The sequence below is a fragment of the Nerophis ophidion genome, linkage group LG03 (assembly GCF_033978795.1).
Source record: "Nerophis ophidion isolate RoL-2023_Sa linkage group LG03, RoL_Noph_v1.0, whole genome shotgun sequence".
Classification (NCBI taxonomy): Eukaryota; Metazoa; Chordata; class Actinopteri; order Syngnathiformes; family Syngnathidae; genus Nerophis; species Nerophis ophidion.
In genome coordinates this window covers 47,289,930-47,310,737 of record NC_084613.1, presented here as the reverse complement: position 1 = coordinate 47,310,737, position 20,808 = coordinate 47,289,930, and the positions used below count along the sequence as shown (strand labels likewise).

The following is a 20,808-nucleotide window of genomic DNA, read 5'->3' as shown; positions in this document are numbered from 1 at the left end:
TTTGCAGCGTCATTTAATGTTGTCCGCGGTGTCTTCCAATGTGGCATTTGGCCCGCTACTTCATTTGTTGTGGTTTGCAGCATAATTTATTAAGGTCCAGAACGAAATTTCATGTGGCAGCCCGCATCATTTAATGTGTTCTGGGACGCCATTTTATGTGGCCCGCTGCGTCATTTAATATGGAACGCTGCATCAATCAATAAAGTACTATCTATCATTTCATGTGGTCTGGGAATCTGCTGATTTGGCAAGTAATTTCATGTGGCCACTCACATCTTTTTAACATTTTACATCACATTTTTATTGTTGTCCGCTGTATCATTTCATGTGGTCTAGGACGTCCGTTTATGTAGCGCGCTTCATCAAGCAAAAAGGCTACCAAAAGCGCCTTATTGCAGTGAAACTTGCCAAGGGACATGTAAGCAAATATTAACATTGCTGTATGTATACTTTTGACCCAGCAGATTTGGTCACATTTTCAGTAGACCCATAATAAATTCATAAAATAACCAAACTTCATGAATGTTTTTTGTGACCAACAAGTATGTGCTCCAATCCCTCCATCAATAAGAGTTGTGTAAATTATTGGAAACTCAAGAGCCATGACATCATGTTCTTTACAAGTGTATGTAAACTTTTGATCGCGACTGTATGTGTGTGCGTGTGTGTGTGTGTATATATATACATATATATATATATATATATATATATATATATATATATATATATATTTGATCACATTACGCCTGTACTGGCTCACCTGCACTGGCTTCCTGTGCACTTAAGATGTGACTTTAAGGTTTTACTACTTACGTATAAAATACTACACGGTCTAGCTCCATCCTATCTTGCCGATTGTATTGTACCATATGTCCCGGCAAGAAATCTGCGTTCAAAGGACTCCGGCTTGTTAGTGATTCCCAAAGCCCAAAAAAAGTCTGCGGGCTATAGAGCGTTTTCCGTTCGGGCTCCAGTACTCTGGAATGCCCTCCCGGTAACAGTTCGAGATGCCACCTCAGTAGAAGCATTTAAGTCTCACCTTAAAACTCATTTGTATACTGTAGCCTTTAAATAGACTCCCTTTTTAGACCAGTTGATCTGCTGTTTCTTTTCTTTTTCTTCTATGTCCCACTCTCCCCTGTGGAGGGGGTCCGGTCCGATCCGGTGGCCATGTACTGCTTGCCTGTGTATCGGCTGGGGACATCTCTGCGCTGCTGATCCGCCTCGACATCTCTGCGCTGCTGATCCGCCTCCGCTTGGGATGGTTTCCTGCTGGCTCCGCTGTGAACGGGACTCTCGCTGCTGAGTTGGACCCGCTTTGGACTGGACTCTCGCGACTATGTTGGATCCATTGTGGATTGAACTTTCACAGTATCATGTTAGACCCGCTCGACATCCATTGCTTTCCTCCTCTCTAAGGTTCTCATAATCATTATTGTCACAGACGTCCCACTGGATCATTATTGTCACCGATGTCCCACTGGGTGTGAGTTTTCCTTGCCCTTATGTGGGCCTACCGAGGATGTCGTGGTGGTTTGTGCAGCCCTTTGAGACACTAGTGATTTAGGGCTATATAAGTAAACATTGATTGATTGATTGATATATTTGTATACACACGTACATGTATTTTACACTTTCATATGTAACAAGATATTCCAAATATTTTTGGGGAGAGTTATCAAAAATAAATACTGGCTGTCACCTAGACTTAGAATTCAAAACGATGTATCTATCAATATGTTAGTGTAACATATCCATCCATCCATCCATCTACTACCGCTTGTACTGTTCGGGGTACCGGGGGGTGCTGGAGCCTCTCTCACCTGCATTCGTGCAGAAGGCGGTGTACATTCTGGACAAGTCGCCACCTCATCGCAGGGCCAACACAGACAGGCAGACAACATTCACACTCACATTCCCACACAAGGGACAATTTAGTGTTGCCAATCAACCTATCCCCAGGTGCATGTCTTTGGAAGTGGGAGGAAGCCGGAGTACCCGGAGGAAACCTACACAGTCACGGGGAGGACATGCAAACTCCACACAGAAAGATCCCGAGCCCCGAATTGAACTCAGGACTACTCAGGACCGACGTATTGCGAGGCACATGCACTAAGCCCTGTGCCACAATTTGCGGTGGCAACTATTTTGATTATTATGATTACTATAGTGTAAAATATAATAATCAAAATTGTTGCCTCAGCAAATTGTGTAACAAAGCTCTTTTACATTCACATGGAGTTACTCTTACAAGCGGCCTCTGAGGGCAGCAATAATTGCGATGTGGCCTTTATTAAAAACAAGTTTGACACCCCTGCTCTAAACATTAATCCTACCAAAGTCAATATCGAGGAGAGCAGCGTTAGCTCCTTCAACCAGAATTTTCTTCGGGGATCCATGAATGGCTTCATACATGTAATAGACTCCATCCCTCACCATGGGCCGCAACCTTTCTCCATACTCCTGCAGAGCAGAACTTGTGTTTTCATGTCGGGAGCAGAGACAATTTCGTATTTCCTTACCTTAAGTTGTTTCAGTTGCTCATCAGCATCAACGACCAAGGTTGGATACATGGATTGATACTGGTGGACAAGGTTTTTGAATCTGAATTCATAAGAAATAATGTACAATATCACATAACTTGGACAGTAACGGTGTCGTGTTGTTTATATGACTACCTCTTACCGGCCAGAGAAGTCCTTAAAGTCACCTAAAAGGTCGCATACACGAAGGCCAGTGCGAGATGCCTTGCTGGAGTATGCAGGTCCAATACCCTTCTTGGTTGTTCCAATGCTGCCATCACAAAGCATTCAACTGTTACTCATACAGGCAGATATTAAAAAGTCCCCCTATTATGCAAAAGCATGTTCCAACAGTGAAATATGTCCTACAGCCTGTTTGTAACCATCAAAAGTGAGAAAAAATTAATTATTTTCTTCATAAGTGGCGGGTTTAAAGCCAAATCAGGGCAAAATGCTTAGTAAATTTGAAACCCACCAAAAAAAAAATGATGTTGAATAAAAAAATACATCAGTTTATTCAACATAAAAATAAGTGCACATGTGAATTTTTACTTTGTTAATAATTTTGAATAAATTGGTGATTCTGAAACTGTGGTATGTGTACCACTAGTGGTATGCAGGCTACATCTAGTGGTACACCAAACATTCACAAACAAAGTGTAACTGTTCAAATGGTGTGAAATGTAACAGTGGCCAAAAATGTGAAATATATTTCTTAAATAGAACCTCTGACTTGTTTTAATGAATACTTGGGCCTACTATGCTACTGTATTTTAATGTTGGTCATTGTGGTCGTACTTGGAGAGACACAATTTTTCTAAGGTGGTACTAGGTGACAAAGGTTTGAGAACCACTGCAATAAATTTATTTTTTCATTTGACCCCTTTCATTTATTTTTTTGCTGTCCCTGCCAGGGTTTCTCAATGTTCCCATTGGGTTGACTTTTTTCTTGCCCTGATGTGGGACTTGAGATAATGATGTCGTTGTGGTTTGTCCAGCCCTTTGAGACATTTGTGGTTAAGGCCTATATAAGTAAAGTTTGATTGATTGATTGATTGATTGATTGATTGATTGAAATTAGTGAGTATGTGATGCCCTGGGCTACCGGCCGCAAAAAGAGACAATGTCCTTAGTGGTCCTTGAGCAAGAAAGTTCGAAAAAAGTGCCGTGGGAAAAATCCCATCTAATGCCCATGTATATAATTATACACTGGATACATACAGTATATATCCATTACTCACTTGAAAACCAAATTGAATCGTGTGTATTCTGCTGTTGTCTTGTGATGCAGCTGTCAATGTAATGATGTCATGATGCGGTCGATGTAAACCCTATTGCCCCACATTCAGGGATTACCAAAGAAAGGTGTTAATTTGGATGAAAATAATTGACTACAGTGATGGAATAAGAATTCCTCTGAAAAAGCTGGGGCTGTAACGAATTGTTTTCATAACAATTTGTTTTCACAACATTGTGTGGATGTTAACAATAATAATAACAATGGATTAGATTTATATCGCGCTTTTCTAGTGTTATATACTCGAAGCGCACACAGAGAAGTGGGAACCCATCATTCATTCACACCTGGTGGTGGTGAGCTACATCTGTAGCCACAGCTGCCCTGGGGTAGACTGACGGAATCGTGGCTGCCAGTTTGCCCCTACGGCCCCTCCGACCACCACCAATCATTCATTCATCATTCATTCACCAGTGTGAGCGGCACCGGGGGCAAAGGATGAAGTGTCCTGCCCAAGGACACAACGGCAGCAACTTTGATATCAATAGGTGGGAAGCGAACCTGCAACCCTCAGGTTTCTGGCACGGCCGCTCTACCCACTATGTTGATATGATTCTGGGACGATATCACGATAATCAGTAACTTTTTAACAAAAAAATGACTGTTTTCAACAAAAAAGTGTTACTGTGAAATAAATACTGGATACTGGACACTGCAGATGAAGTTTCCTATATTCCTCTTATTTTTTGTAATGGAATTATAGATAAATGAATTATGGATACAAAGAAGCAAGTAAACAACCATTAACATCTTATCTGAATAAAGTGCAACCGACACTTTAGATTGAATTCAAAACAGGAAAGATAGATTTACCTGCTCCTCCTCTTTTTGTTTTTCAACGTAAAATAATACAATATTGATAACAAAAATAAAGTGCAACCAACATCTCTTCAGGTTGTATTCGACATAGATGCACCTGATAAAACTAAGCGGAACCTTTTTTTGACCTGCTACTACTCTCATTGTAGGTTTCAGCAACACACGGACCAATTGGCCGAGGGTATCATGAATGAAGTTGAAAACGTGAGCAAAGTTTGACCTCTTTTTCAGTCATAAATAACTTTTTTTTTTTTTTTACTTTTTCAATAGTACTAATATAGTATGTTAATTACACTGTTTTCAACCTCCCGTCTCAACCTAGTGTGTCAGCGAACCTGCTCAGCTGTCACTTTCGTTGTGTCCGTCGCATCCTTTGTGGTTTTAAGTTAAGTTGTGGCTTTATTTTATTGTGTTGTGTCATTTTTATTTGTGCTGTAGCTTAAAGTTGTTATGTTGTTATTAATGATATTGTCCTGTGGCTTTTGCATAACGTATAATCTTTCTTTGGCTTACGCCACAGCGGGGAAGACAGACTTAATGTTTAACGTCCTTATCATAAGAGGTGCTGAACAGAGGTGGGTAGAGTAGCCAAAAACTGTACTCAAGTAAGAGTACTGTTACTTTAGAGATTTATTACTCAGGTAAAAGTAAGGAGTAGTCACCCAAATATTTACTTGAGTTGAAGTAAAAAGTATGTTGTGAAAAAACTACTCAAGTACTGAGTAACTGATGAGTGACCTCATTATGGCAACAAATAATGCACAAAAACATAAAAAATAGCAATGAGCAAATTCAGAGCCAGGAATATCTCTTAAGCAACTAAAACAACAATATATATTAAATAAAAATACATTCAAATTAAAAAAAGGCAAATTGAGCTACAATAACTTAACAGCACCATAGGCTCAGTAGGCATTCATTGATTGATTGACTGAAACTTGTATTAGTAGATTGCACAGTACAGTACATATTCCGTACAATTGACTACTAAATGGTAACACCCCAATAAGTTTTTCAACGACAATTTATCATTTAATAAATGACCAAGTCGAGCTGATCCAGCTCATATATACATACTCACACGTATCATATACATACACACACATATCATATATATTAATATGTCCAGAGTGTACCCCGCCTTCCGCCCGATTGTAGCTGAGATAGGGGCCAGCCTCCCCCCCCCGCGACCTCAAAAGGTAATAAGCAGTAGGAAATGGATGGATGGATATATATATATATATATATATATATATATATATATATATATATATATATATATATATATATTTATATATATATATATATACATATATATACTGTATATATATATATATATATATATATATATATATTAGGGCTGGGCAACGATTAAAAATTTTAATAGAAGTTAATCGCACTATTTCTCTGATTAATTGCGATTAACTGCATTGTATACGCAAAGCCCAATAATGAATTCAAAAGTAGTGTGTAGTGCACCTTTATTGGAATATTCTCCCACATGAACAAAAGCGCCAAAACATTTGTTGTGCAAACACAATTTAAATCAGTCCTTGTTAAACAGTAGCAGTTAAATAGCATATTTTATGAAAATCAACTCAAAAAATGTAAATACAAACATTTAAGCTTATTACTACCACTGCCAGGGTATTTAGGTTATCCTGTTTGTTATGGAAAATAAATATAATCTACATACAAATGTCTGAGCCACAATCATAACATCTGAACAGGCAATTTCTGAGGTAACAGCAGAAACATTTTTTTTTATCAGGGTCTTATGTTTAAAAAACCTATATTATAGGTAGTGGGCTGTTTTAGGGAATTTTTGATCAAATTATCCGTAGCAGCAATATTAATAATTTTGTGTTTATTCTACGTAGTGCACTTAAAATAATTATGACCATATCTAGGAATTGATATGATGGGAATTTTCCGATTGTTTGATGTTATGAGCCAGGGAATAAAAGAACTACCCTACCCAGCATGCAACAGGAGTGACGAGCATGTGCGGTAGCCCGGTACAGGTTGTGTTGCCATGACGGCATCTTGTATGTTGTGATATGCACGCTCTGAAAGTAAACATTAAGAACTCAGCCAACACTCCTCGTCTGCATTATTCATAAATAGACAGACAACACATATACTCCGCTGCTTCACAGGCCGCTGGATGTAGCCGGCAAAGTATTCCCATGCTAGCTAGCCGGTCTAGCAAGCACGCGTCATTCAGTCCAAAACGGCCCGATCTATCCACATCCAGAATTGTCTGGCGGTCGTAAGTGATCCCGGAGTGACCACGCTGTAAGCCAGTCATGAAATTTGCAGAATTGTCCGGTATTTTTGCCAAATGTTGCATCTTTACCAAGAGCTCATCGACGCCGGGCGACGCCATCTTATTAAGAAAAGGCGTTAACAAAATAAAAGCATGTAAACAACATACACAAATGTGCGATAAAATAATTGTCGGCGTTAATAGATTGATGAGTTAACTCATAATTAACGCATTAATTTGCCCACCCCTAATATATATACATATATATATATATATATATATATATATATATATATATATATATATATATATATATACATATTATCAGTATATATATATACAGTATATAATTTATATTTATTTATTTTGCCATTTTTGTTTACATGTTAAAGGTGTTTTAATGAATATATATGCATGTTTAACACATAGATTCCTATCTTTCATGAAGACAAGAATATAAGTTGGTGTATTACCTGATTCTGATGACTTGCATTGATTGGAATCAGTAGTGCTTAATGGAGAAAAAAGTTCTTCCTTTCTGTCTAATACCACATGCAAGTCGTTGGTTTTTGGCATGTTATTTGTCCAGCTTCTATATTCGTTTTTATACACTTTACAATAAATACTTTGGTGGCAAACTCCGTAGCTTGCTCGCTTGTTTGCGCTGGCTTTCGGAGACTCTTATTTTGTTAGCGCAGGCGCGATGGAGCGGCACTTTTATTGTGAAGACAGGAACTGTGCGATCAGCCTTTAGGCTTTTGACGGGAAGTACGGTTGAAATAAAAAGTGTCTTTTTTCCTTGACACTTTTGATTGATTGATTGATTGAAACTTTTATTAGTAGATTGCACAGTACAGTACATATTTCGAACAATTGACCACTAAATGGTAACACCCCAATAAGTTTTTCAACTTTTTTAAGTCGGATTCGACGTGTGATGTTCACGTGACCGTCTGGCTCTGTTTGATTGGTCCAACGTCACCAGTGACTGCATGTGATTGGTGAAACGCAGGCATGCGTAGATCTTACTTTGAAAAAACAAAACAAACATTAATAGATCGATAAAAAAAGGAGCGAGTAACGAGCTGAATGTACATGAATGGAACGGAGTAAAAGTAGCGTTTCTTCTCTATAAATATACTCAAGTAAAAGTAAAAGTACGTTGCATAAAAACTACTCTTAGAAGTACAATTTATCCCAAAAGTTACTCAAGTAGATGTAACGGAGTAAATGTAGCGCGTTACTACCCAAAACAAAACAAACATTAATAGATCGATAAAAAAAGGAGCGAGTAACGAGCTGAATGTACATGAATGGAACGGAGTAAAAGTAGCGTTTCTTCTCTATAAATATACTCAAGTAAAAGTAAAAGTACGTTGCATAAAAACTACTCTTAGAAGTACAATTTATCCCAAAAGTTACTCAAGTACATGTAACGGAGTAAATGTAACGCGTTACTACCCACCTCTGGTGCTGAACTTCATATAACGTTCTTAAATCCAATGTTTTTCTTTTTTGTAGTATCGATAAAATCGATATATTGCCTTTTAAAACAATGTTGGAACCGATACCTATCTACCAGAAAGCCAACTTGGCGAGCACAGATTGACATACTTAAAATTTAAGACTATAAATCGATCAGTTGTCACACCCCAGATCTGTTTTCACTGCTTTTTAGGGGCCAGGAGGGCACCATACACTGTAGGATTATGTCTGGTTTTGCATAGAAACATGGTTTGGAATTTCCCGATTTTGTTGAAATATTTGTACAAAATTATCAAAATTCAATTGTGGTAATCAATGTGCATTTTTCAAATTGCAACTTTAATTTTGGTTTAGAAACAATTCAATTGCAACCTTCATCGGCAGAATGGCTGTTTTAGAAAATCTAAAAAAAAACGCCACCGATTTAGTGAAAGTAAGGAAAATTGATATATTGTGGCGGATACTAGGACCCAGGTCTCACACCCAGTAGACCTATGGTGAGGGAGTAGTCAAATATATGTTTAGGTCCTCAAACCGCCACATTAGTAACAGTAACAGTAACAGTAAGTTTAGTAACAGCCACACTGGTGACCCCGACGTGATCCAACGTGGCTGCGGCTAATACCATACTTTAAAGTGATGATGCTTACTTCTTTCCTTCCTGTGCCTGTCTTTCCGTTTCCTGTAAACCATCGACAACCTGATGGAAATCAAACACTGAGGAAAGAAGAGAAGCAAGTTTCACAAGATTTATAAACGCAATAAAATGTTAACACACGCAAGACCTTACGTACCGATGTGAGCTCTATCTGACACAATTAGTCTCTTTTCCCAGCCTTTCAGACCTGGTGAGAGGATAAATGTCCCGATTATTTATGCTATACACTTACGGGGCACTTTATTAGGTACACCACCTGATCCAAAAAAATCTGCCATTGCAAAGATAGCGATGCTCGGTTGTCAGGGATAATAATAGTGAAACATACCTCACGGACAACTGGTTTATCTTTGGAAAGTTTGTGCAAAAACGTTGCGCAAAATACCTTTCTTCTCATTCTTGTCTCCCTCCTCAAACAGGCCGGGTAAATGTATGACCACGCCATTACCTACAAGAGCAGAAGAGAAAACGATCAACAAAGTGAACTGTACCACTTTTGTGACATTATAATTTCCATTCATTTTATTTCTTTACCGATGAGAGAGATGCTTTTTGGGTTGATGATTCCACTGGGGAGAAGGTGGAAGTCGTACTCTTTACCATCAACTACCACCGTATGTCCTGCGTTGTTGCCACCCTAAGAAGGAAGAGCATAAAATGTAAAAAATTGCTATTATTAATGTTAGCCCCCACCACCACCATCTCCTGGGGCACTGTTGGTTTTGTTCCATCCATCCATCCATCCATCCATCATCTTCCGCTTATCCGAGGTCGGGTCGCGGGGGCAGCAGCCTAAGCAGGGAAGTATTATTCATATTTGGAACAAATATGAATAATGTGTTATGGTCTCATGAAACCAAAGTTGAACCTTTGAAATGCAGCTTGGTGGGCAAAAACAATACAATCTGCATTGTGCATAAGAGATGTTCTTGCAATCTGACAGACTGGGTTTTATTACTTTAAACATGTTTTAAATTGTTTATTTTATTAAGTATAAAGACATTTTAGAGGTCCCACAATAGTGTATTGGAAGTGTGTCTTCAAAAATCTAGCCTAGGGGCTGGAATTCAGACATTTAAAAAGCTATTTTAGTAAGATGTTGTTTTATGTATCTGTAGCTTTAATGCTAATGAGCTGTGTTTATACAGAACGTGTGACTCCTAGAAGCCTTAATGTGCACTTTATCCCCTTTTTACTTGTACAATATATCACCGCCTGTTCCCATATGTTTTCTTTTTAAAAATGTTACTAATTATAATAAAGGTCCCTGGATTTTCACTGCATTTATTTTTAAAATAATACATAACTAAATGATTAATGGTCTGTTTTTGATGGCACATCCATTTAAGTAACTGTTTTCAGAAATGGAAATGGCCAATCTAGAAGCTCAGTACATTTTTCAAATATTCACCTATGACATCATTATAATCATGTATCCGGCCCCCCAAAATGTACTGTATGTGTAAAGTGGGGTCTTTTTTTATAAAAAGAGTGAGAACCTCTGCAGCACAATTGACCCTTTTAGCATTTTGACCAATGTATGCTTTAAAAATGCCTCATTTAAGAAAAAAAAATAATACTCTTTTTGCTGTTTAAAAATTCTGCAGGGGTAGCTCCAAACTTGTCTATCAGTGACATTACTGCCATTTAAGCATATGGTGGTGATGTCACTGACAAGTAGACTACTTCTCTACTGACTACTTGCATGTTGAAATATACAATAAATAGACTAATGAAGAGTTTGTATTTTTAATGAGGCATATCAAAAACATGCAGAGGAAGATTAAAGTATTTAAACCAGGGGTCCCAGACACGCGGCCCGCGGGCCACTTGCGGCCCTCAAGACGTTATTTTGCGGCCCCCACCTTAATATGAAAGTTTAATGTTAGTGCGGCCCGCAAATTTTATATGAATGGCGCTTGACAGCGTTGTGTGCGGAGCTGAAGGAATCTACCAATCACGGTGTGGTATGTGGCTCTCGAGGGCCAAACATTGACGTCACTTGCGTGATGCAAGCAGAGAAACATTTTGCTGCTTTTCCACTAGACCGCACGCGCTCTTACTGCCTTTAATGTTGCCAATCAACCTATCTCCAGGTGCATGACTTTGGCGGTGGAAGGAGGCCAGACTACCCGGAGGGAACCCACGCAGTCACGAGGAGAACATGCAAATTCCACACAGAAAAACCCTGAGCCTGGGAATCAAACCAAGGACCTTCTTATTGTGAGGCAACAGCACAAACCCCTGTTTCACTGTGTTGCCTCAAGGTTCATATGTTAAATAAATAACAATCCTTGTGATTAACACATGGTTTCATATCATTTGACAAGGTTGTAAATAGAGATGTCCGATTTGTCCGATAAATACTTTAAAATGTAATATCGTAAATTATCTGTATCTGTTTCAAAATGATCAGTATCGGTTTCAAAATGTAAAATGTACGACTTTTCAAAACACTGTTGTGTACACGGATGTAGGGAGGAATACAAAGCCCCAATAAACCTTTAAGGCACTGCCTTTGCGTGCCGGCCCAGTCACATTATATCTACGGCTTTTCAAACACAAGTGAATGCAAGGCATTCTTGGTCAACAACCATACAGGCAACACTGCTACAAATATGCGCCACACTGTGAACCCACACCAAACAGGAATGACAAACACATTTAGGGAGAACATCCGCAACGTAACAGAACATAAACACAACAGAACAAATACCCAGAACCCCTTGCAGAACTAACTCTTCCGGGATACTACAATACACCCCCCCGCTACCCCCTACCCCGCCCCCACTTCAACCTCCTCATGCTCTCACAGGGAAAGCATGTCCCAAATTCCAAGCTGCTGTTTTGAGGCATCTGTCATGATCCGCTACCCGGATCATAGGTTGTGTGGATTTTTGAGTTAGTTTGTGCACTTCCTTGTTTGTTCTGTCACCATAGTTGCTTATTTGTTTCACCTGCTCCTTGTTTCCGGACTCACACCTGTTTGTTGATTACCATCCTTATTTAAGCCTGCCCTTTCAGTTGACTCGGTCTCGCATCCTAGCTTTTGTTACCCGTAACAAGTGACGACGCGGATCCCCGTTTCTGGTAGACCTGTTTTTGTATTTTGCTAGCTCTCATGCTATGCTTATGTTTTCTTCTAGCTCCCATGCTAGTTCTGTTTGTTTTGCCTTTTCTGCCTAGTTTTAATTTTCCTGAAAGAGTCAATTAAGTACTATCTATCTATCTATCTAGTGCAAGTTTTCTGTTTCCTAGTCCGTTTAAGTTTTAATAAATCTAGATTTTCTTACCTTTACGCTGTGTTCGAGCCCGAACTGCATCTTGAAAGAACGCACCCACTTCACCATGCCCAGCAAACGTCACAATAAGATGCGAGCAGAAAATAGTTCTCACGCTGCGGGCTCAACAAAGGTCGACGAAGGAACGTGGACTGTACTCCGAGTGTTGGAGGCCGAGACGTTCCGCTGCGCGCCAGGTGAGGACATTTTGTGGGGACCTAGTGGGTTCCTGGTCCCGCTCGACTCCACCTGGTCCGGTGATGTCCCCTCTCAACCTGCTTGCGCTCGTCAGCGAAGGCGGAAGTCGCATAAAAGGGCTTCGCCTCCACGACTTTCCCCCCCCCAGAACACTTTGTTTATTCTTCTGAAGACTCCTCCGGCCCACCTGTCAGTCACGATGACGTCACCGAAGACTTTTGTTTAAATTCTGTCTCCCGGCCATGTTTTGATGACAGTAGTGACGAGGAATTTTTTTTAAATTTGTTCCCTCACTCATCCACTTAAGACTTATATGCTAGGATCAAACTATACCAGGACAATTTCATGAATTTTAGTTCTAGTCAATCTCCGTCACCTGCATCTTGTACCCCGCCCCTAAGGTCTCAAGCCCCGACCAAGTCAGTGTTTTTTTCCTCTCTCCCGAGAGGAATTTTGGGCCAATCGAGAGGGGAGGAGTCTACCCCCCTCCTGACCTCCCTCCTCTCACCCCTAGAGACATTCTCAGACCTCGGGGAGCATGTTTGTGATCCGCTTATTGGGGGGGGGGTTAGTACTGGGAACTGTGCTTCGGAGGTAGCACAGCTGCGCCCAGCCAAGCCGCAACCCCCAACTAGACCTCCACCACCGGTCTTTCGCACTGCCAAACCACAACCTCCGGCACGGCCTCCATCACCGGTTGTTCGGCCCGCCAAACCGCAACCTCCGGCGCGGTCTCCTCCACCGGTTTTCCCGCCTGCCAAACTGCAACCCCCAGCTAAGCCGCCTCCACCTGCCCCACGGCTAGCTGCACCACGGGTTGCACCTGTACATAGTCACAGTCATAGTTTTAGTCATAGTCCTGGTCTGAGTCCTAGCCCTAGCCCAAGTCCAAGCCCTAGTCCTAGCCCGAGTCCAAGCCCTCGTCATAGTCCTAGTCCAAGCCCTCGTCACAGTCCTAGTCCTAGTCTGAGTCCTAGTCCGAGTCCTAGTCCGAGTTTTAGTCCAACTCCTAGTCTGACTCCTAGTCATAGTCCCAGTCCTAGTTTGGTTTTCACACCAGCACCTGACCCCAGTCTGGATTCCACTCCAGCACTGGGCCCTAGGCTGGGTCTCACTCTAGCACCTGTCCCTAGGCTGGATTGCACTCCAGCACCTGCTTCTAGGCTGGATCCCGCTCCAGCACCTAATCCAAGGCTGGATCCCGCTCCAGCACCTGACCCTTGGCTGGATCCCACTCCAGCACCTGACCCTTGGCTGGATCCCACTCCAGCACCTGACTCTACGCTGGATCCCACTCCGGCACATGACCCTAGGCCGGATCACACTCCAGCGCCTGCTTCCTTGACAACAACTACGCCTGTCTCCACGACGACGCCGCCTGCTTTGCAGCAGCACCCGCACCTGCATCGTCTGCTGCACCAGCGCCGGCTTCATCTGCTGCATAAGCGCTGGCTACGTCTGCTGCACCCGAGCCTGCTTTGCTTGCAGTACCCGAGCCTGACTCGTCCGCTGCTGTGTCCACGCCTGACTCGTCCGCTGCTACCAAGCCCGCCACGACGACGGCGCCGACGCGCCACGGACGTGGCCGTGCCCTGGTTGTCCTCCTCGCCGTACGCATCCTCCTCCCCGTCGGCCACGGATGTGGCCGTTTCGAGGTCGCCCACCTAGACTTTTGCGGCACCGGCGTTCCACTCGCCGCCGCCACCTGACTTGTCCCCAGTGGATTCGGGGACACACGACCTGGCGACCCTCCACCATTTCCTCCCTCCGCCCTCCCTTCACTTTTGAACTTTATTATTATGGGGGAGGGGGTTCAGTCTTTTATGGGACATCTGGGATCTGTCCCTTAAGGGGGTAGCGGGGGGGGGGGGGGGGGGGGGGGGATAATGTCAGGATCCGCTACCCGGATCATGGGTTTTGTGGATTGTTAAGTTTGTTTGTGCAGTTCCTTGTCCGTTCTGTCACCATAGTTGCTTATTTGTTCCACCTGCTCCTTGTTTCCGGACTCACACCTGTTTGTTGATTACCATCTTTATTTAAGCCTGCCCTTTCAGTTGACTCGGTCTCGCATCCTAGCTTTTGTTACCCGTAACAAGTGACGACGCTGATCCCCATTTCTGGCAGACCTGTTTTTGTATTTTGCTAACTCCCATGCTATGCTTATGTTTTCTTCTAGCTCCCATGCTAGTTCTGTTTGTTTTGCCTTTTCTGCCTATTGCAAGTTTTCTGTTTCCTAGTCTGTTTAAGTTTTAATAAATCTAGATTTTCTTACCTTTACACTGTGTTCGGGCCCGAACTGCATCTTAAAAAGAACGCACCCGCTTCACCATGCCCAGCAAACGTCACAGCATCCATCCATCCATTCTCTACCGCTTATTCCCTTTGGGGTCGCAGGGGGCGCTGGTGCCTATCTCAGCTACAATCGGGCGGATGGCGGGGTGAGGCATGTTAAAAAAAATAAATAAATATGGCAGTGCCATGTTGGCATTTTTTTCCATAACTTGAGTTGATTTATTTTGGAAAACCTTGTTACGTTGTTTAATGCATCCAGGGGGGCATCACAACAAAATTAGACATAATAATGTGTTAATTCTACGACTGTTTATATCGGTATCGGTTGATAACGGTATCGGTAATTAAGAGTTGGACAATATCGGAATATCGAATATTGGCAAAAAAATCCATTATCCGACATCTCTGGTTGTAAACTATAATAAGTAGGTTAGATATAATTATTGAATGTGATTAAAATCAAGAGAAAGATGACTAATTCAGCGTTTGTATTTTGTAGTGGAACACCCCTGGTATAATCATTGTTGACTTATTGTCAAAATTGGTCAAAGAGTCAAGGTTGTTTTAATTTTTATTGGATAAATGAGGGTTAAATAAGTGTCAGAATTGGTTGAATAATCAACGTTATTTAAATGTCGATCATAGCGAGCACTTTCAATGTTCTTTTCAATGTCTGACTTCAGTGTTGGTCTCAACTTTCAGCCTGACCATATCGGAATGTTGATTCAATCACTTTGCCTGACCATATTGCAATGTTGATTCAATCACTTTTTGCTGTCTGGGTAATGTTTTTTATCTGCAGGTGTTGAAGTTATGAATCCACAGAGGGCACCGTCTCTCAAGTAAATTCACTCAACATTTTCCAGCCGGAAAGCACATTTGCTTAAAAATAACTCCAAAATGATTAAATTTGTAGCTACAACGTCGACAGCTGACTGACAGATAGTTACAGTAGCATAGCAACAGGCTTTATTTTGAAATGTGTAGGGAAAGTTTTTTGTTTTTTTTGCAAAGCTGTCTCATCAAGCGAGGTGCAGGACCCAGACAGTGTTATTTCCACGACGAGTCAATTTTGCATTGAAGAGGACTCACAGTGTGTGGGGGGACATGAAGGGGACTGTGGACTTTGGCTGATGTAAACGGTAGTTATTTTGGACCGGAAACAAATAAGTATTTGGGCCTTATTTCTGTGCTTTATTGGTAACTACTTCCTAATCACACTCACACAAGCTTTCATTGCATTTCATGCATTCATGAAACCTGGTATTCTACAATTTAACATTTAAACAGAAGCCAATTGTTATTACGTTTTTTATTTTGATAAATACACAACAGTGTTTCACATATATTAATTTACTTGTGGTGTCCTGTCTCATGTAGAATATAAAATAAATTCAATTAAAAAAATTAAAACATACATTTTAAAAAAAGATTTTACGATACAAAAAGTAACACGAGTAGTAACATGATGCAAAGTAACACAAAAAAAGGTAGGTGAGGAGAGGCGGAGCCGACGGTCCGACGGCGGGGCAGGGCAGGCTGGAGCCCTGCCCAAGATGGCGGCAAGGAGGCGGAGAATGCGGCTAAGCGGAGAGGCGGGGCGCGCTGGGAGCGACTCTGCAATCTAGATAAGGTGCGTGGCTCGCACACCGATAAACAATCTACGTATCTCCTCGCAGTGTATAAAAGGCAAAGAAATGGTTGGGGCTGACTCGCAAACTGAAGAGGACCACACAACGCCAGCAGAGGGCGAGGATGCTACTTCACCACTGCGTGGAGATACGTAGATTGTTTACCGGTGTGCGAGCCACGCACCTGTTCTAGATTGCGGCGTCGCTCCCAGCACGCCCTGCTTCACCGCTCAGCCGCATTCTCCGCCTCCTTGCCGCCATCTTGGGCAGGGCTCCAGCGAGCCCTGCCCCGCCGTCGGCTCCGCCTCGCCACAGTAGGGTAAGGTATTATTTTCAAATAGTCTTTGCACTTGCATAATAACACTAACGCGCTACATGCAGTGACATAAATGCTGGTAAAAGCAGCTTTTTTTAAGCAGAATCTGAATCCATAGGCAAATGTGCAGATGTCTCTAATGTTGTGAATCTATGTTTTTTTTTATTTTCCACAGTGCCGGAAATAAATAGCGGTGACAAATTCAAGATATGTATTTAAACAGTGTACACTTTAAAATATACATTATGATAGTTTTGAAAAGGAACGCTTCTAACATTTTGCAGACAGACTCAATAAACAAAAAAGTGACCATGGGGCAAAATGTATGCAAAATTTACAACTAAGCATATTCATTAAATACTAAAAGTGTTTCCCAATCATAGAGGCCAATGTTGAGCTGCGAGCAGCACTTAAAGGTCCTCCAAAAAATATCTGTTTCTCTGTGGTCCGCATGGGCGGTAACGGTACTCAGGTGTAATACACTTTTCCACCACTTGTGGCAGTAATGAAAATATCAAACAAAACAGATGAAGTCTGAAGCTTAAGTCATAGAGAAGTTTCCCAAGCTGCATTTTCATTTATTGACAGTTTATTTTAGAAATATATACAGTATATATTAATAATTCATTATTAATGTAGTTAGAATGTATTTATTTTAGCACTGTGTAATTTTATGTAAAGGTATTTTTAATCAGTTTTTATGAGTTCCTTCTTTTGCATCATATTTCATTTGTTATTTTGGTAATCAGCCTGACCTAAGTCTTAATAACAATCTTTGTGATTAACACATGGTTTCATATTATTTGACAATGTTTGTCCTGTTAAACTGTAAGTAAGTTAGATACAATTATTGGGCGATATATCGAATACACTCGATATATCGCGGGTTTGTCTCCGTGCGATGTAGAAAATATATTGTGAGTTTTCCAGTATATGTTCTCACGCAGTTGCTTTCAGCTGCGGGCATTAAACTGCATGCATTTCTCACTCTTTCTTGTCTCCCCTTCTCAGAGACGTAAAACAAGCGCACCTTCTTACATACATCACATACTGTAGCCTCGCAGAGCAGAGAGGTAGCAGAGAGGAATGTACCATAGGTAAAGTTAGCTGTGACAGCTAACTTATGTGGCAGGTGCAAGTGGAGCAGTGCGAGTGGTAATAGAAGAGAGAGAAGGTGCGAATCTGGTAACAAATGGAAGAAGAATAATTAATTTCCGAGAAAAACAGCACGGGATCCATCGTCTGGCGGTGTTTGGCTTCAAGCGGTAAGATGTTGAACAGACAACTGTAATATGTCAAGTATGCGGCAAAAGCGTTGCTACAAAAAGCAGCAGCACTACTAATTTGTAGCGTCATTTGAAAAGTCACCCGCTGGAGTATGAAGAATGCTTGAAACTCTGCATGTCAACATCTTTGGCCAGTGCCACACCCACAAAGTGCCGAAGCAACCAGCACTGACCCAATTGAGCCTGACGTCTTCCGTTTCCAGATCAACACCGCATGAAAAAACTAGTCAACAACAGAAGGAGATAACGTCCACAGTAACCTACCACATAGCAAAGGACATACACTATTTGATTTCCTATTATGCAGCTAATTTTTATTTGATAGTTACTGAAATATCTTGTGTGACCTCATGCACAAAAGTGCACTTTATTTGTTTTAAAGTATTGTCGTGGCGTTCTGTACAAAAAGTGCACTTTAATTTAGTGATGTTTTGATGTCATCTTAGTGACATCATGCACAAAAGTGCACTCATAGCTTGTTTTAAAATGTCTGACAATCTTGCACTTTCTGTTTTGAAATGACATGAACGTTTGTGCCACTGCCTAATAACTGTTTCATAAATACAGTTTTGGTAAATTGACTTAGTTTTTAAATTTTCCTTTCTGCATGAAAGTTTAAAATGAGCATATATTAATGCAGTATGAACACGAATGTTTTAATGTAGACACATAGACTCATCTTACTGCTGTGATTATATGCATCAAGTGTTCATTCAAGGCTAATGCAAAATATCAAAATATATATCGTGTATTATGACGTGGCCTAAAAATATTGAGATACTGTAATTCCTTGAGATGCCGCCATGCATGTAATATGCGTCTGCCTTGAATTACTGCCGGGTCAAACTCTCTCCCCCGATTTATTAGCGCATGCTTACTTTTACCACCGGGTCAAATTCATGACGTTGTAAGTGACGCTTCCCCTGTCGTCTTTTTCAAAATGGTGGAGGAGGTTTTTTTTTGCTCTTACTATGTGTAAACCAGGGCTCTTGTTCCACAGGCATACAGATCACACTGATGGTTGTGATATGAAACAACTTTAACAATCTTACTAATATGCGCCACACTCTGTGAACCCACACCAAACAAGAATGACAAACACATTTCGGGAGAACATCGGCTCTGTAACACATTATAAACGCAACATAACACTTACCCAGAATGCCATGCATCCATGACTATTGGCTATAGTATACACCCCGCTAGCACCAATACCCCCCCTCCCCCCTCCCCTCCGTGCGTCGGTTGAGGTGGGCGGGGTTGGGGGGCGTGTATAATATAGCCAAGAGTCATGGATGCATGTGTGGAGGTCTTCCTCTTCCCCTCCGGATTCCTAGCGGAGCACTGGGACCACCACACCTGATAGGTTCGTCTTTAACAGAACAGTTTTTATTTTACATTCACAGTCGTTTCCAAAGTCCCTCTTTTTTGCTCTCGGCAATCTGGTTTATTTTATAAAACGTTCACTCTCTGCTTTTCAGCCTCTCGGTCTCCTCTGTCCTCAAGAAGAGCCCCCTCATGGTCTCCGGCCCTGCTAATAAAGGGAACAGGTGATTAGATAACTCGTTCCAGCTGAGATTATCCAGACTCAGGCCGGACACCAACTCCCCCCCCCCCCCACCCCCCACAGCGGGGCGAGAGAGGAAGTCGGCCACGGCCATCCGCGCGCCCGGCCTGTGGACCACCCGAAAGTTGTAGGGCTGCAGTGCGAGGTACCACCGGGTGATCCGCGCATTGGCGTCCTTCATTCGGTGAAGCCACTGCAGAAGTTTGTGGTCCGAGCAGAGACTGAAGGCCCGCCCCAGCAGGTATTAGCGGAGGGCCCCGACCGACCACCGGATGGCGAGACACTCCCTCTCTACGGTGCTGTACCTCGCCTCCCGGTCTGACAACTTCCGGCTGATGTACAGCACGGGGCGGTCGACGCCCCCCACCTGCTGGGTCAGCACAGCCCCCAGTCCCCGGCTCGACGCGTTCGCCTGCAGACAGAAGGGAATATTAAAGTTTGGCATGTGCAGTACCGGTTCCTCGCAGAGTGCTGTTTTTACCTCCTCGAACCCCCGCTGGCACTGCTCCGTCCACTGGACCAGCTCCGGGGCACCCTTTCGGGTGAGGTCAGTCAGAGGGCTGGTCAGATCCGCGAACCGGGGAATGAACCGGCGGTAGTAGCCCGCCAGTCCCAAAAACTGCCTCACCTCTTTTTTCGTCTTGGGGGGGGGACAGGCCGCGATCGCCGCCGTCTTGTCGACTTGTGGCTGCAGCCTCCCCCCCCCCCAAGTGGTACCCCAGGTACTGTACTTCCCTCCGCCCAATTGCGCACTTGGCCGGGTTGGCGGTGAGCCCCGCCCGCCTCAGGGACTCGAGCACTGCCCCCACCTGCCGCATGTGGTGTTCCCAGCTGCCACTGTGAATAAAGACATCATCCAAGTATGGGGTCGCAGCACCCGGTCCATGAGGCGCTGGAACGTGGCAGGCGCACCGAACAAGCCAAACGGAAGTGTCACAAATTGGTACAACCCGTCCGGAGTGGAAAAGGCCGTTTTTCCTCGGGACTCTGGCGACAAGGGAATCTGCCAGTAGCCCTTGGTCAAATCCAGTGTCGAAAAAAAACGAGCAGCGCCTAGCCGATCCAGGAGCTCGTCGACCCGGGGCATTGGGTACGCGTCAAAACGTGATACCGCATTTACCTTGCGGTAATCCACACAGAAACGTATAGTCCCATCCTTCTTCCCTACTAAGACGATGGGGCTACAC

At 42.5% G+C, this 20,808-nt stretch overlaps 1 protein-coding gene across 1 annotated transcript in view; it reads right to left on the bottom strand.

Annotated features, from left to right (window-relative positions):
- The window catches only part of adss1 (adenylosuccinate synthase 1), a 35,273-nt gene that overhangs the window by 8,450 nt on the left and 6,015 nt on the right, over nucleotides 1-20,808 (bottom strand). Inside the window, exons 2-8 of the mRNA XM_061895411.1 lie at nucleotides 9,585-9,687; nucleotides 9,436-9,498; nucleotides 9,187-9,237; nucleotides 9,043-9,109; nucleotides 2,686-2,793; nucleotides 2,523-2,604; nucleotides 2,337-2,463 (exon numbers count right to left, since the gene is read on the bottom strand). Of these exons, the coding sequence (XP_061751395.1) occupies nucleotides 2,337-2,463; nucleotides 2,523-2,604; nucleotides 2,686-2,793; nucleotides 9,043-9,109; nucleotides 9,187-9,237; nucleotides 9,436-9,498; nucleotides 9,585-9,687 (601 nt within the window). The remainder of the gene's footprint in view (nucleotides 1-2,336; nucleotides 2,464-2,522; nucleotides 2,605-2,685; nucleotides 2,794-9,042; nucleotides 9,110-9,186; nucleotides 9,238-9,435; nucleotides 9,499-9,584; nucleotides 9,688-20,808) is intronic.